The 16,766-nt window shown below is 38.7% G+C and overlaps 1 protein-coding gene across 5 annotated transcripts; it reads left to right on the top strand.

Moving 5' to 3' along the window:
• Positions 1-13,212, top strand: ssrp1 (structure specific recognition protein 1). Of its 5 annotated transcripts, none has more exons than XM_023328962.1 (19): positions 1-81; positions 670-749; positions 1,011-1,196; positions 3,481-3,586; positions 5,125-5,318; positions 5,436-5,536; positions 6,031-6,160; positions 6,262-6,365; positions 7,079-7,207; positions 7,290-7,511; positions 8,514-8,586; positions 8,709-8,714; positions 10,692-10,827; positions 10,905-10,950; positions 11,042-11,171; positions 11,264-11,431; positions 11,524-11,621; positions 11,715-11,895; positions 12,775-13,212. In XM_023328962.1, exons 2-19 carry the CDS (start codon positions 696-698, stop codon positions 12,841-12,843), a joined length of 2,133 nt encoding a protein of 710 aa, XP_023184730.1. In that variant the 5' UTR covers positions 1-81; positions 670-695; the 3' UTR covers positions 12,844-13,212. The 5 variants fall into 5 exon arrangements, with proteins under 5 accessions (XP_023184730.1, XP_023184729.1, XP_023184728.1 ...); XM_023328961.1 differs by having other exon boundaries at positions 28-81; positions 652-749; XM_023328960.1 differs by having other exon boundaries at positions 49-67.
• Positions 13,213-16,766: the final 3,554 nt, after the last annotated feature.

The raw sequence follows: 16,766 nt of genomic DNA, 5'->3' as shown, positions 1-16,766 counted from the left end.
TACAAACACCGCTTGCCACTTCCTGTGACGTAGCGCTAGCTCCTGATGCTACACGCGGGAAACAGAGGTTCGTCAGTGATTGTAAGGTTTCACGTTTTCATACGGTATTTTCTGTTTTAGATAGAAGTGGGGTCAGTGGTTATTGTGAGGCAGCGGAGATCGCAAAGCGCTTGTGAGGTTTATTTTGAGTGCTTTTGTTTGACGTTTAAACCTTTTGAATCGCGATTTGTTTTCCTCATGCCGGCCTTGCTCTGTCCGGGCGCTTGATTAAATGCTCGGCGTGCCTCTGCTGGGCGGTGTTGTAGCGCGTGTCGTTTACTTCTTTTAAGATTGCTGGAGCCCATCAAGCATTTTAACACAAAAGAAGTGCACCTCATGTATTTTCAGCTAGCTTAGCCTTTATTCTGCTCCTGGAAAATACAAAACTGTGCTACAGCTCAATTTCACTACAGTGAAAACTAATTACATAGGAAAAACTCCTCCTTTATATTAACAGTAATTGCAATGATACTACCCCGCCGTTTCTTAGTGTACAAGCTCACTTAAAGCTTTTGAGTCAGTTGTGATAAATATATCTTGACGTCTTCTGACTTGAGTTTTGAAGTAGCACATGTGCTTTCCATAATCTGTGGATGTGTGTATCTGATCCAGTTCTCGGACTCTCTGTAGAGCATCAGTCATCGCCTGCAGCCAACATGGGGGACATGCTGGAGTTCAACGAGATCTATCAGGAGGTCAAAGGCTCATGGGTACGTAAGAGCACCATCTTTTTACTATATGACCCACCTAGTTAAAAAACAACCTAATTTTGTTTTAACCTGTTTATATCAAATCTTATAGTGCCTTTCAAAAGGACTCATGCCCCTCATTATTTGTCATAAATATGTATACCTTTTTGCCAGCTAAAGTTGTTTTAAAAAGTGAAATATGAATAAATTTGATGACTTTTATCTGCTCTCTTCTTGAGTATTATGAAAAGAGAAACCCAGATCTGCGTTGTGTCCCTGCAGAATGACGGACGGCTGCGTTTCAGCAAACAGAATGTGGTTTATAAGAACAACAAGACTGGGAAGGTGGACAGCATCCCGGCCGGAGAGCTCAACCAGGCGCAGTGGAGGCGCGTGTGTTTAGGCCACGGCATCAAACTCGGCACCAGCACGGGGCACGTCTACAAATATGACGGCTTCAGGGACACGGTAAGCTCTGCTTCTGTGTGTATTTAGCTAATCATTCCCAAATGACTCAGTCCGATGGAGTTATTGCATTTTAATATTGCTGGGAAATAAAAATGTTCCTCAGAACGAATGGGCTTTTCCTTCTGATAAAGGAGGCTCGGGTTTTAAAGTGCCGTCTGATAAACAGCTCCCGTTCTTTCCCTGTTGTTTTCGACAGATAAACTCCAGTGTGCTTGGTGTGAAAAGGGCTGCCATGCGCTAAGTGCGTGTGGGTTTCTGTCAGAGTCCTGTGAATCAGTCGACTTCTCTCCTCAAACCCCTAATGGGATTAATGAGGGAAACCAGCGCCAGTATGCATGGTTCATAAACAGTGCAATCATCAACTCTCCTGAGTCGGTGTTTATGTCAATTCACTGGAGCAATTTAGCTCAGAAAACAAGATGGTGAGAAAAAAAAAAAATCATTGTTCTTTTGTATCTCAACATTGTTTTAAATAGTCTTTTCTCTGAGTGTATGGAGAACGTCAGGATGTAACTGTAACACAGGGATGAGGGTGTGGGTACAACCTGCAGGCTGCGACTGTCTCCTGGGGTTAATCAGCATATTTTTGGTGGAATATAGATCCTCTGGTTTTGGGGGGAAAGCCGTGATGTCATTGTTTATTATCCCACAGTTAGTGTTGGTAATTGAGAATTGGCGAGAGATTTAGCTGCTGGCGTGCGGAGCAGACAGTTTGATTTATCCGTCCCTGTGAAATGTCCTGAGGAAGATGGTGAATCACTGCCAGAGAGTGTCGAATCGCTGAGCTGCGATCGTCTTCAGGAGGCTGACGGCTCCTTCATTACTTCTGCTCAGGCTTAACAATGAAACCTCTTTGGTTCTCGTTCTGTTTGTGCCCAATCAATATTTAATGTTTCCATCAAAACAGCAACTATTCTTTAGTAGGTAGCTTATTTTTTGGCAGAGCTGTCTGATATTAAAATAATAATGGTGATTTTGCAATTACAACATTTTCCTCTGTACCCTCATGGTGTTCTCCATTGTTTTCCATCAGCTTTAGCACGTTGGTATGAAATTTACATCAGGTGAGGACATCAGGGTAGTAAAAGTCAAAGTATGAAGTTACTGTAGAGCTTGAGTTAAAAAAGACACTATCAGAAGTAAAGAAATCCTCTATTTCTTGCAGTTTCATCTCAAAGTCCTCTTCATCAAAGCTCACAATCATCTATCATCACTACCTTCTTCAAACACTGTAACAATAACTGCTGTAATTTGTTGTATGTATAAAATCCTCATCTACAATGTTTAAAGTCCAGTGTAAAATATGAAAATGTCAGAGGTCACCACAATACACACTACTAAACTAAATACGAATCAGCAGCATGCGTGTAAATTGTCCAGTGTGTTTCAAAAATGTCCTTCATGAGAGACAGTCTCACATCTACCAGTTTGGCAGTTGTAGTTCAAATGTTTTTGTGAACACTGGAGGACACATTGTTTTTCAGCGCTGTCGCTTCTCTTGTCTGCCTGCTCTGTTTATCTTCTTCATTGTTTGGTACCAGGAGTGGATAAAAAGTAGCAGCAAAAATAGAGCCACAGTCCAAAAAATGTCTTTAAGAGATTCGAAGAAAGTCTTTGAAACCTAAAACACAGAGGATGTAGTGATGTTGTGTAAGTGAATGTTTATATCTGTGATGGAAATGAGATGTGTGTGTTTGTTCTTATTAAATTGGCTTCTGCAAAACAGCAACTCCCGATTTTACGTATTCACACTTTTATTTACGGATGGTACAAACAGTTCTTTAATCCAGATCAACAAATATCCTTATGACCTTTAGTGTACACACACACACACGCCCACACACACACTCTAATTGGCTCTAATAACTCTATGGACAGGCAGATACCCAGGTGCGTAAATTAGCTGATTCCTCTCTACGCACACTTGCTCCCACAATCACTTCCACATGTGTTTGTACTGCTGGGATTGTGTGTGTGTGTTTCAGTGACCATGTGTTTGTCGCTGTGTGTGCGTCCTCTCCAGTTGTAAGCTGGCCTGCAGGATAAATAAACGAGCTGATTGTCGGAGTACAGACGAGGCGGATGGATTACATTCATCTCCTGTGTTCCCCGGCGGCACAGTCCCAATCACATTGTGATTAATTATCCGCCATTCCTGCTTCCTTCTAGGCCGTGTTTTAATGGGCTCTGACCCGTTCACCGCGAAGTCTGTCAGGACTTCTCCGTCTACCGTTTACGCCTCTCATCTTTCTGTTTCTTTGCTGTTTTATTTTTCGCTCTGCAGGACTTTGAGAAGCTATCAGAGTTTTTCAAGTTGAACTACAAGATGGACTTGTCAGAGAAGGACATGTCTGTGAAGGGCTGGAACTGGGGGACGGCCAAGTTCTCAGGTAAACAAGCCGGCATAGAGTCACTGAAGTCAAATACACTTTGTTTCTACACAGTCCTTAAACATCTGGAAACCCAGAAAATTAGAATATGGAGAAATGTTTGACCCGTCAAACTTTATTCTCTTTTCCGTCTCATTTTCATCGCTTTTGGTGTTTACATATGCTCTTATGTTATCATGTCAAAAATAGACCTGTGGTTTGTTAACTGGACAAAAGTAAAGGCCAAGCAAAGCAAAGATATTAATGATTATAAAGGAAACTGTCTTTCTTAAGAAGTAGTTTAATTCAGGTTTATTTGTTTTTAAATCCATATCCATACATCGACATAGATGGTTACCAGAGTGTTGCACCGGAAACTTGATGTCGTTTCATGATTTATGGATAATAAAATCAATTATTTTTTTTCAGTAAGTGTCCAGAAAAATCTACAAATTTGGGGAAGCATGGAAATTTCCAGTGTTGTATAGTAACAAAGTACAAATACTTCACTACTTTACTTAAGTATATTTTGGAGTACTTCATACTTTCCTCGAGTATGAAAAGTTTTGATGACTTTCACTTTTACTTCACTATATTTCCAAACTTAATTGCGTACTTTTACTCCGATACATTTTCAATGTGTGGTTTAGTTACTCGTTACAAAAAAGCGAGAGAGAGAAACAAAGTGTTTTGACCCCACCTACTGATTAGCAAGTAGGCTACCGAACAAAGTCCGTAGCCTGCTTGTCTGGGCTTGTTCATCACCTCCAATAGGATACACCTGTTTCGCTTCTCCCATTGTTGGGGAAATCAGAACACCTTACACCGGGTGAAAGGGAGGGACGAACAGAGAAGAGTGCTGCCCGCACTGACGCGGCTCAGGGATTACGTGACACGCAGCGCCGTGCCCTATAATGCACTGTAAGCTATGTAATGTGTTTTGAGGTAATTGACCAAAATCCCGGACAATTTTTAAATTCCCCCCGGACATCTTTTTAGGTCTGAAAAGTAGGACATGTCCGGGAAAAAGAGGACGTCTGGTCACCCTAGTTCAATGGGGGACAGAAGCCATAGCGATAGCAATTTAGACTAAATTTAACGAATATAGGAAAGGCATGCAAGTTCAAAACCACAAACCATTAACATGTGCTACTCTTTAAAACTGGAACAAGTTATTAGCAGGTTTCATTTTGCCTGCACTTGGTTGGGTACATTATTTTAAGTTTATTTGACAAGTTTACCAAAATATAAGAAATGTCATTCAAACTTGCCTTGTTTTACTTTTTACTTGTACTTTTCATTACATTACTTGAGTACATCCATTTTTACAGTAATTTCCATACTTAAGTACAAGAAGTTTCAGATACTTTAGGACTTTTACTCAAGTAACATTTCAGTCAGTGACTTCGACTTAAGTCGTATTTTGGAGAGGTACTTGTACTTTTACTTGACTCTGAGATTTCAGTACTTTATACAACACTGGAAATTTCAAATATAATACAGCACCTCCTGGATGACTGTGATTATTCAAAGCTGAAAGAGACTCGCTCTTTTTTCAGGACCGCTGCTGTCGTTTGATATCAACGACCACACAGCGTTCGAGATCCCTCTGTCCAACGTTTCCCAGTGTGCCACTGGGAAGAACGAAGTCACACTGGAGTTCCACCAGAACGACGACACCGAGGTTTCTCTCATGGAGGTCCGATTCTACGTCCCGCCCAGTCAGACTGACGAACGACAAGACCCTGTGGAGGTGATGCTGGATCACTAACATTTTTTAATGGTTATTGAAAAGCGGTTCTGGGAACTAATTTGGCTTTATGAACGTTGATGGTAACATTAAATGGCTTGTGTGTTTTGTTTCCTCCAGGCGTTTGCCCAGAACGTTTTGTCAAAGGCTGATGTCATTCAGGCCACAGGAGACGCTGTTTGTATCTTCAAGGAGCTTCAGTGTCTCACGCCCAGAGGAAGGTAGGAGACCAACAAAACGATCATTTCAGATTCCCACATAGTGATAAAAACGTATCAGGATAAACGTGTCATGCTGAACAAAAGCAGCCATTTTATTTATATTTGATTTCCCACTTGATTTTAACATTTCACCAATCAAGAGTTTTCGGTTTGGTGTTTTCACCGATTAATGCATTACTCCTTGACTAAACTTATGTGTTTTAGTCTCCTTTAGCTCCCAAATATATGCTCTCAAGCTCAAAAGAATAACATTTTTGTTATTTTCTACTTCTTATTTTTCCAAATGTCTAATGCAGACTATCTTGTTGTTTGTATGTTTTCCTAATATATCTTCTTTTTGGTTTAAAAATGAACAAAAAAACAAAAATATGCCACAGGATAAAGCCTTTAAAGCAACAAAGAAAACATACTTATTAAAGGAATAAAAAATGACTTTTAAAATGTGTTTTTTAATTTATCTTTTCTTTCATTTCTCTTTTGGCCTATTCTTACAGATATGATATTCGGATCTATCCGACATTCCTCCACTTGCACGGTAAAACTTTCGACTACAAGATTCCCTACACCACCGTGCTGCGACTCTTCCTGCTGCCTCACAAGGATCAGCGGCAGATGTTCTTTGTGGTGAGTGAACGTCTCTCTTCTCTTTTCCAGGTTTCTAGTATTTCTGTCCTGAAGTTTCACTTCACTCTGATGTTTCTCACCTTCCCTGTTTGTCTTCATAGATCAGTCTGGATCCTCCCATCAAGCAGGGTCAGACGCGTTATCACTTCCTCATTCTGCTTTTTTCTAAGGAAGAGGATATCAACCTAACCCTCAACATGAGCGAGTGAGTACGTTAGGAGAAGGCTGATCTTTATTGCCACAACCCTGAAGATGGGTCATTAAAATAAATATAATCTTGTAAAATACACACAAGCCTTTCCACGTTTTGTCACATTACAAAGCAACACTGAAAGGCAATAAAATTGGTTTTTCAAAGTTTCTTTTGTTTTCTTTTTTTTTTTTTTTTTACAAATGAATGAAAAGTGTGGCATATACACTTTTATTTTAATATATAACAAAAGGTTTTCACCAGTTTTAAGATATTTTTTATGTGTTACTGGTAAAAAAAAAACATATGTATGTTTAAATTAGTATTTATTAAAACATTGCTTATTTTATTTTTATTAATAAAATGTTTTTTCTATTTACACCTTTGTAGGATTTAGGTCTGTAAAAGAGTCGCTTTGTTGATTTTTATTTGTGGATAAAAAAAATAACTTTTTGGTTGTAACATAAAAAAAATGTGGAAAAGTTCGATGGCTGTGGATACTTTTTGCAAGGCTTTCTTTACTATCTTCATGCTTTCCACTAGGTGGCACCAAAAGCCTTTAAGGAGCCATTTTATGGTTTTTAGAGCTTTTATTATGCTTTTAAAGCTGTTTCTGGTAAAGCGGAAACGGCTTTACCAGTGTGATAGCCTCTTTAATTTTCTTCTCAGAAATCCCATCAAATATTTGCATTCAGACAGTTTTTTTTTCCCTGTCAACTCTACCACAGGGAGGATGTGGAAAAACGCTTCGAGGGCAAACTCAGTAAAAACATGTCTGGGTCTCTTTATGAGATGGTCAGCAGGGTGATGAAGGCCCTGGTCAACCGCAAAATCACTGTGCCTGGAAACTTCCAAGGGTAGGATGCATCTCAAGCACACTTTTTGGAAGATTTTAATTTTAATTAATAAATCTTAATAAGACCCTCTTCTCCTCCACAGCCACTCTGGCGCTCAGTGCATCACCTGCTCCTACAAGGCGTCTTCAGGCCTCCTCTACCCTCTGGAAAGGGGCTTCATCTACGTCCACAAGCCCCCGGTTCACCTGCGCTTTGAGGAAATCTCCTGCGTCAACTTCGCCAGAGGCACCACCACGACGCGGTCCTTTGACTTTGAGATCGAGACCAAGCAAGGAAACCAGTACACGTTCAGCAGCATCGAGAGGTGAGGCCGCCTCATTCACACGCTGTGTTTCAGGTTTCAGCTATGTGGAAAGACGACAGCTGCACTGGCGAAGAAGAGGAAGGGGCTTCAGTGTTTATTGAAAGACTTTCTATGTTATCAGATTTTTCTGGAACTTGTTCCAGTTGTGCTGGGCTGTGCTGAAAAATGGGGGTGGGAATCTAAAAGCGTTTTGTAAATCTAATTTTGATTTAGAAAACTAAAGTGTGAACATAAATCGATTGATGACATAACAATAGAAAAGCGTCACAAATGTGTGATCTGTTTTGATAAATGAGCAATTATTTTGAGAAAGATGCTTTAGTTAGACCGGCTGACCTGCTGAAGTAGGCAGGAAATCAAATAAATTCTTTTTAGGGCTGAAACAATTAATCGGAATAATTGTGATTAATCGATTATTTAAACAACTGTCAACAGTTTTAGTAATCAGTTAATCACCAACTGCAGTATACAGACTTAAAAAGGCCTTTTGCTGAAAGAACAAAACACTCAGCTGTAATTAAGCCAAAACTGTACAAAAAATAAATACATCTTGCAGTTAAGATGGAAAAAAAGCCTTTGTCTGTAAAAATGTTCTACCCAGAACTCCTAAGTGGAATCGTTTAAGCTTCAAACTCTTCAATGTTAGTCAAAAAACATTTTAAATTTCTAATTTAACAAAAGAATTAACAGTATTTTTTAATGTATTTTTAATATTGTATCAAAAATGTTAAGTGGTTAAATGAAATTTCTGCAGAATGTGTTTATTTTTTTTATCCAATTGCCAGCATAATTAATAGAATTTATCGATTATTGAAATAATCAGCATCTGCAGCCCGACTATGGATTACCATAATTACTCATTGTTTAATTACTGCTAAAGCTTTTCTTCAGTGGTCTGAGAATGAATGTCTGGCTATATTAATTTATTGTTTTCCATTTTGCAAAATCTGGGTTTATTAAACCCAAATTATTCTCCTTGTCTTTTTTTTTTTTTTTTTGTAGGGAGGAATATGGCAAACTGTTTGACTTTGTTAATGCCAAGAAGCTCAACATCAAGAACAGAGGCTTCAAAGAGGTAATTTATGAGGAAATGAACTCATTCTAGTTTGTAAAATTAAAACATTACAGCAGTTTTCCTTTACAGATATTGATTCATGTCACCCTTCTCCTGTGTGTCTGTGTCTGTAAACCCTGTAGAAGAAGGTGGGTATGGTTGCGGGCGCCTCGTGTGGCTGAAGGAACCCGAGTTGATTGGTGTGGAGTGATTTCTGATTGCATGGTGTGCCGCTGATGGATCCAAGCAGGATTCTGGGGGATAATCTTGTCAGATTACTTGATGAATCTCAAATGAATTATTGCTAATCATGGGCCATGTGGATTGGAGGAGGGTGTGTATGAGGCTGATCACTCTGATAACTCTGTGTGTTTGCATTGTGCTGACTAATGTGCTGCCTGGGGGCTTTTGGTGTTTAACACTCGACCGCGTTGATTGCACCACCTGCAACGTTCTGCTGACAAGTACGAGCTCCTGCTGGCTTAGAGTTTCGCCAAGTTTCTCCCCACATTGCGATCATCTGTCGCCATGGTGATGGAGTCGGCAGAGAACGGCAATGAGAACAAATGGAGCTCCTCTCCATTTCCTGTTGATGTATTAATGGCCGCCTCCCTAACTGGATGCTTCTGTCAGCCAGAAGGCCGTGGATAAAGATGCATGGAGCTGGGACGGACCGTGTGGGGGCGAGGAGAGAATAGCCCGACTGGTTTCCATGTCTATGAAGGATTAGCTTGAGCCAACGGGCTTTTTACTTGCACCTTAAGTTAATTTACTCAAGATGAAGATCTTATGTCAAAAGTATAAAAACCCTCTAATAACAGGAAGCTTTTCTTATTAGATTCATTCTATCCTGAAACTTCAATGCCATTTTTTATTAAAAAAAACTGCATGTGCTATTATATCTATTTATAAACATCGGATAGCTTCTTATTATTTTTAGCCAAACCTATTTAGAACCATTATAGAAGGTCCAGAGAGGTGCAGGCTGTAAAACTTTGGGTGATGTGAAGTAAAATTACAGCTGCAAAATCCCTTTAAAATGGGTTTAAAATGTAATTTTAAAGATTCCTGCTCTGATGGCAGGCATTATTATTTTTATTATAAATAGGGGGGATAATGTGTATATTTTAAATCTGGCCAAGGCACAGTGGAATTCTCTAAAAGGCACAATGTCCCTATCTGTACTCTGGTCTTGCACTGTTGCTTCTGTTTTACTTACTTTCTTTTTTTTTTTTTTACTTGGTTTTAAAACTAATTTTGAAATTACCAAATGCACTCTTTACCAGACTGATCCCATCATTTACCGTTTATTTAAATATGTCCTTTAAGGAGAAGCGGTACCAGTCTCTGTGGGAAAACAGATTTTTCAGTATTTGGCCCATGGATCAAAGATCAGGGGGAAAATGTTCATATTAGCAGGTTTTCCCCTGGAAAACTTGCTAAGCCTGGTGGTAGGAGTGCTAGGGCAGTCACCCAGCAACCCACCGTGTTATTTGAGTTACAAAGTTTAAAGTTGACTGAAAATGTGAAAATATAACTAAGTAGCTATGTGTTTATTCAAAGGCATTAACAATACCTAAGTACCAACTAGAAAGTCTTAAAAAAGGCAAACATAAAAAAATACAATTAAAATAAATTTTTTGCACTTCAATTGATCTTTTATCCATGACTTGTCACTTTATTCGCTGAAGTTAGCGTTAGCCTATAGACTGGTAGAGACAGGCAGTGGTTATGGAGTTCAGGTGAATAAAGACACCTGACATCAGTCTCCATATGTGTTCACATACTGACCATATTATGTTTCCATTGCCCTTCCTACCAATTCACCAAAGAGTCTTTAACCTGTCTTTGCTATCATCGTCACTGGTGTATAAAAAACCCAGTAACAAATAAGCAAACGATGTTTAGCCTGGTGGAGGCGCAAGTGAAGCCTGGTAGCCCGCCAGCCTTATGATACACGGGGAAACGCTGCATTTGGATCCTGATTAGTTGATGCATCTCTGCCAACAACAAAACCAGAGACGGTCCGGGTTGGCTCTGATTGCAAACAGCTGCAAACAGTCTATATTAAGTTGTTTTATGTTGATTTGTGGAGGTGTTTCCCTGACTGTGAGTTTTGGTTCCAGGGCATGAAGGGCAAAATCGATGAGTACAGCGACTCTGACGAAGACCAGCACGATGCCTACCTGGAGAGGATGAAGGCTGAGGGAAAGATCCGGGAGGAGGGCAACGACAGTGACGATTCAGACGGAAGTGGAAGCGGTAAGTGACCGATTCAGCATCTGAATTCTTGAAATAATTTGAAGAGTAGAAGGCTAAGCTCCTGTTTTTCGCCTTAGACGAGTCTTTCAACCCTGGAGAGGAAGATGAGGAAATTGCAGAAGAGTAAATGCCTTTGCTTTTACTTTTTTAACTTCAGATCGAAGCTTGCGTTTGCATTTTCACAGATTCATTCGACGTTTTGCCTTTCAATCAGGTATGACAGCAATGCTTCTGCCAGCGACAGCAGCGACGAAGGAGATGATAGCGAAGACGAGAGCGCAAAGAAAAAGGCCAAAAAAGCCAAAGTTGTGAAAGAGAAAAAGGAAAGAAAACCACGCAAAGAGGTGAGAAAGCAGCAAAAGAAAATACCTATATTCCCAAGTCTCAGATTGTCCTCAATGAAAGCAACATTTCTATTTTGTTTGTGTCTGAGCAGAAGAAGCAGAAGGACAAAGCCGGCCCCAAGAGGCCGATGAGCGCCTACATGCTGTGGCTAAACTCCAGCCGCGAGCGCATCAAGTCGGAGAACCCCGGCATCTCCATCACAGAGATATCCAAGAAGGCCGGAGAGATGTGGAGACAGCTGAACAAAGACGAGAAGGAGGTGAGACATGGCCTGTTGGAAGAGATTTTATATTTTAATTGAGCAGCACTTCAGTCAAAACCCCTGATTTCTTGTACTCCTATTTCTTTCAGGAATGGGAAACAAAAGCAGGGGAGGCAAAGAGGCAATATGACAAATTAAAGAAGGAATACAAAGAAAGCGGAGGAGGATCGACCTCCAGTCCCAGGAAGTAAGGCTTTTATTTCAGTGTCTCTTTTTTTTTTTCCCCTAAAGAAGCTCGTGTTACATCCCTAATTGTCTTCTTACGCCTCCGACCGTTTAGAGAGAAGAGAAAATCTGGTGGAAAAAAGGATGAGAAGAAGAGAAAGTCCAGCGGTGGAGAGAAAGAAAAGGAACGAGGAGGAAACGACAGCTTCAAGAGCCGAGAGTTCATTGAGACCAGCGACGATAGTTCCTCCGACTCCGACCACAAGAGCAAATCCAAGAAGAAGAGGAAGAAGAAGGTAAAACCAATCATGGATACTATTAGCATAAAGAAGCATTGATTCAAAACAAAAAGAAAAAGCCACAATTTTCAAACATCGCTCTGATAACAGCAAAGTAATTCTGACTAACAGATGAAAGAGATTTATGATTGATTTTCTGTCTAAGTTTCAACATCTTCCCTGGAAGCACATATACATGTTTTCCTCTTGTATTTGTGAAATTTGTGTAGCCACTCAAAACGCATCGCTCTAGTCAAATTTAGTGGCTGTTTTCTTTGCTGCTTGATGACAGAGGAGCTGTTCGGATTTCCAGACTGGAGTTTTTTGAAGAAGTCGATCTGAGTTCTGTTAGATTATATGTCACTATTACAAACTTTCAGTCACTAGACTTCAGTAACATCCAGCATTTCTTCAGCAGCATGTCTAAGTTTCAGTTGAATATTTGTGTCTCACTTAACTCACCAAACACATTGTAGGACAGATACTTTGGTCTTAGACTAATTAAGCATCAATTGACATCAATATCTCACCTAAAGTTGTTTTCACAACAAATTGTTTGGGAAACTCAGCGCAATTTCCTGTTTGACTGGAGTTGCCATTTTCTGCTTGACTTCTTGAGTACATTTCCCTGTTTTACTGATGTTTGTTTATTTTTATTTCTTGTTGGCAGAGTTTTTTCACCTTTGTGCATCCACAATGACGTTTTGAAGAAACTTGAATGATATGAGCTAACATTTAAATTTCCCTTTCTGATAAAGTATTTTTGAACGAAATGAAAAAAGTTTTTAATTAAAGTTTACTTTGAGCCTCAGATTCAACAATTTCTTTTCAAATCTTCACTATGATAACAGATGAATGAGCCCCAGTGGTTCTTACTGAAATGTTTTATTCAACCAGGAGTCAGAGGAGGAAGAGGAGGAGGAAGCTGTATCCACTCCTGCCAGCTCAGAGGAAGAGTCTGACTGAAGAGACACTGATCACACCCACAGACCCAGGACCAACTGTTTTTACCGTTGATTTCAAACCAATCAACAAACTTGAGTTGTACCTTTTTCTTCAGCACATTTAATTTTAAAAGTACAATCACGTACTTTGTGACTACGTCTGGAAACCAATCTGCGCTGATATTTGAGCTCGTCTCCTCCTGACAGCTCGGTGAAATAATGAGATAGTTGAACCTATGGGAATGTTTGTTAGCTGCATAGCACCGAGGATTGTAGGAGTTATTAGCTTTTCAATGTAAAGGGGGATCAATTTTTGTTCCTCTTGTGTAGTGCTCTTTAAAAAATGTCTTTTTTGTTGTTTTCAGGTCAAAATAAATGCAGAATTTTTCAATAAATTCTTGGGGTTTTGGTCTTTATGTTTTGTGTTTTCCTAAAGCTCCTCGACTGCCTCGATATGTTTCTAATAAAATACAAATTATTTGTACTTATTCACCTTAACCAAACGGGACCAAACTTAAACTATCAAATATGTTGTTGGTGTGAGATTGTTGATTCAGGGACCTTAATGGATTATTTTTTGTAGGGGATTTTATAAACCTGAAAAAAATTCAGGGATCCTCCTGAATGTGTCTCTGTGGACACATTTATACCTGTGGTCCAATCAGAGGACAGAGATGGACGGCATCAGAGTAAAGGATGCTGAATTCAAACGGACAACACATCTTTGGGATTTACATAAGATAAAAAAACGTGTAACCTGGTAGACGTAAGGCATATTATCACATTTTTCAGTAAATAAAACTTGCACAAGTTTTTGTATTTGTGTTGTAATGAAGGGCATACAGTACAGATTTTGGTAGGATCAATGCTAACCAATAGAAAGTTCACATCGGCCAGCCAATCAGCTGCTGGAGTTTATTTAACACCTAAATATGCAGCTTAAATCTCATGATTTAAAGTATTTACATCTTGTCTCTACATTATTTCTATTCTGATCTGAGACACATTTTTGAATGTCCTTTAAAGCAACTGAAAGAAAAGATGATTGAAAAATGTCATCAGACAATCCATAAATTAAAATGAGATGCTAAATTTGCCTTATTTGGGGGTTTTTAAAACATGGAATCATAAAACATTTCCTTCATCAGGAAAGACATATCAGCATTCAACAAATTTCTGCCTGTAGGCCTGCAGCTCATTAACCCTCCTCAACTCATTACGCTGGAGAATGTGAAGCGAGCTTTTAGAGCCGTCTTGCTCAAGGTATTCCCACTGGATGTGTGCATGCTGGAGCACATTAGCCAATTTAACCAGTCAGTTGGGTTTGCGTGAGCGTGTTTAGAAGGCCAACGCTGCAGAGACAATGGTTTCAAACAAATCCCCAAAGTCTGAGAGGAAGGTGGTTTGGAGTGTGGCTTTTAAAAGCCAAACATCACCGGATGAGACGTTTGTTTTAAGTGATGGTTTCACTGAGAAGGGTTTTCCAGGAGGCTCTATCCCCTGCAGATATAATTCAGATTATGTGCTTTTGTGCATGTCGTTATTAAACTTCTGGTGGACTAGGTGAAAAGTCAGGAATCAAAGAATCATTATAATGATCATCCCTTTGCAGCATTTTATGGAAATTCAACAATTTCAGTCATTCTTCTTAAGTGAATGATGCAATTTTTTAAAATACTCATTCCCTGTTTAGAAAGCTAAACTTGCCATTTGAGGTTTTAATAGTTCTCTATCTTTATCACATTTTTGCGTTAAAACAATAAATGTAATGTATTTTATTTGCATTTTATGTGAAAGAACAACACATACAGCTAACAATGAACCGGAAAGAAAATGAGACAACTTTCACAAGCAAAAGTCTTAAAAGTGCAGCATCATTCTGTGTCGCTAACTGGGAGTGAAGAGTAGCAGGAAGAAAGTCCATTGTTGAACAGACGTCACAGCAAGGCTCTCTGTCGTTTGCAATAAGAGATTAAGTAAAAAAGCAGAAAAAGGTAAAACTCTAAAACATGTTCCTAAACATCCTGAGACACTTTAAATAGACTCCAGCTAAAATAAAGTAATACTAAAATAAAGTATTAGTAGATTTAGGGATGGTTTAAAACTCTTACACAGTAATAGAAATATAGATCCATGTCTTTCTCTTTGAGTTATAATAGTGTGTCCCAGTTTTTAGTCTGTTAAATAATTATTTTTATAGTTCTACAAGTATTTAATGGCGTTGGTTTCATCTGTATTTTTTTTTTTTTTGTTTCTTTAAATAATGTTTCGGGTTTTTCTTACTTTCCTTGCAACCATTAATTAGAGCTGGATACTTAATGCTGTCTCATACATAACTAATGCAAATGTACCAGCGTTGATCCTATTTGTTTGCATCCTCATGTTTGTATTTCCCTATTTGCTCATCCTTAATTATCTGCTCTGTCTGCATACAGTTTTCTCTGCGAGTGTCTCATGTGTAAATGTTTGGGAGTATAATTGGCCATCACAATAACTCATACAAATACATGCTGCCTGAAAGCTTGTGCTCCTCAAACATCCACAGCATGTGTTTATGTGTTTCTGCTGCCATATTGGGTTACCATTAGAAGACCACAAACATAATGGGGCCACTTAAGAAATGACATGGTGTCTACGCACATGCAGAAATGCACAGAAAGAGAGACATTGAATGTCACTCTATTACATTACCTCCCTGATGTTTGAGTCTGTAATGCTGCTTGTCCTTTAGAGTCTAGAAATGGTCCTATCGTATGACCAGCTGCCATTCATCTATAATTTATTCTAGCACTTTTAGACTGTCTTGTTACCAGTGACTCACTTTTCTTTAGAGTTTCTGTATAGAAATCTGGGGAAAAAACAGTTTAATGGATCCATATTGAGCATTTAGACGTGTCTGAGTGGCTACATAACACAGTCTATGAACCGGGTTTTTTTTAATTTAAGCCACTAAAAAAGTATTTAAATCCAGACCCTCAATGCTGTCAGATGTTTGACTTTAAAAAAATAATGTAAGTAAGCCTATATTTTTGGCCATGTGTGATGTTTATCTAGTAGGTTTATAGATAGAGGATAAATACATTTTTAATTGTAAATATATTTTTAAAGGTGCTGCTGACATTAAAACTTCATAAGTTGTGGATAACAAACCAAGTAACCAATACATAGAAAGAAACTAAAACAAATAAGTAAAAAAATCATGTGTAGTAATGTGAAATGGCAAGTATTGAACAAGGAAAAAGTGTTGAACACAGATGGGAAAAGGCACCAGCTGAAATCTATCAGTGGTCAGAAAGCCTTCCTGCTCCTTGTCATATGTGACAATACATGTATAAATGGGTAATGGATTGATATAAATATATCACATTATTTAATTTAATATAACCATTATATTAGATGATGGCTTTTATTTTCCATAGCTTTCATATTTCACTGCAAAAACAGAAAATCTTACAAAGTATTTTTGGCCTATTGCAAATATCTTAGTACTCTTTGAAAAAATCAAAACTAACTTAAAAGTAGCTTTTCAGAAAAATGTATGAACTTGTTTAAGTCAACACTTCCTTAATATTGCTGAAAAAGAACTAGTTATTGCTGAATTAACCTGCCAGTTGAATAACATTGTTTCCACATTGTAACTTATAATGTGGGATAAAAGTGGATTCCTTTAGCCATACAAGATAAACCTAACCTGTTGTAAAACTATTTATTTGACCCAGACAACACAACTCCCATGGTGAAACATAGTGTTGGCAGCATCATGATGTGTGTGTGGGGGGGGTTCCTTATTCTGGTACATGGAAAACTGGTCAGAGCTGATAATATGGATGGAGCAAAAAACCAGGTAACACTGGAAGAAAGTCAATTAAAGGCTGAAAATTAAAATGATAACAGTTACAGCCAAAACAGACTCTGAAAATTATTGATTCCGGCAAGTGAATACAA

Source organism: Xiphophorus maculatus, chromosome 23 (assembly GCF_002775205.1).
Source record: "Xiphophorus maculatus strain JP 163 A chromosome 23, X_maculatus-5.0-male, whole genome shotgun sequence".
Classification (NCBI taxonomy): Eukaryota; Metazoa; Chordata; class Actinopteri; order Cyprinodontiformes; family Poeciliidae; genus Xiphophorus; species Xiphophorus maculatus.
Note: the sequence above shows the minus strand (reverse complement) of the source record. Positions and strands in the feature narration are given on the sequence as shown.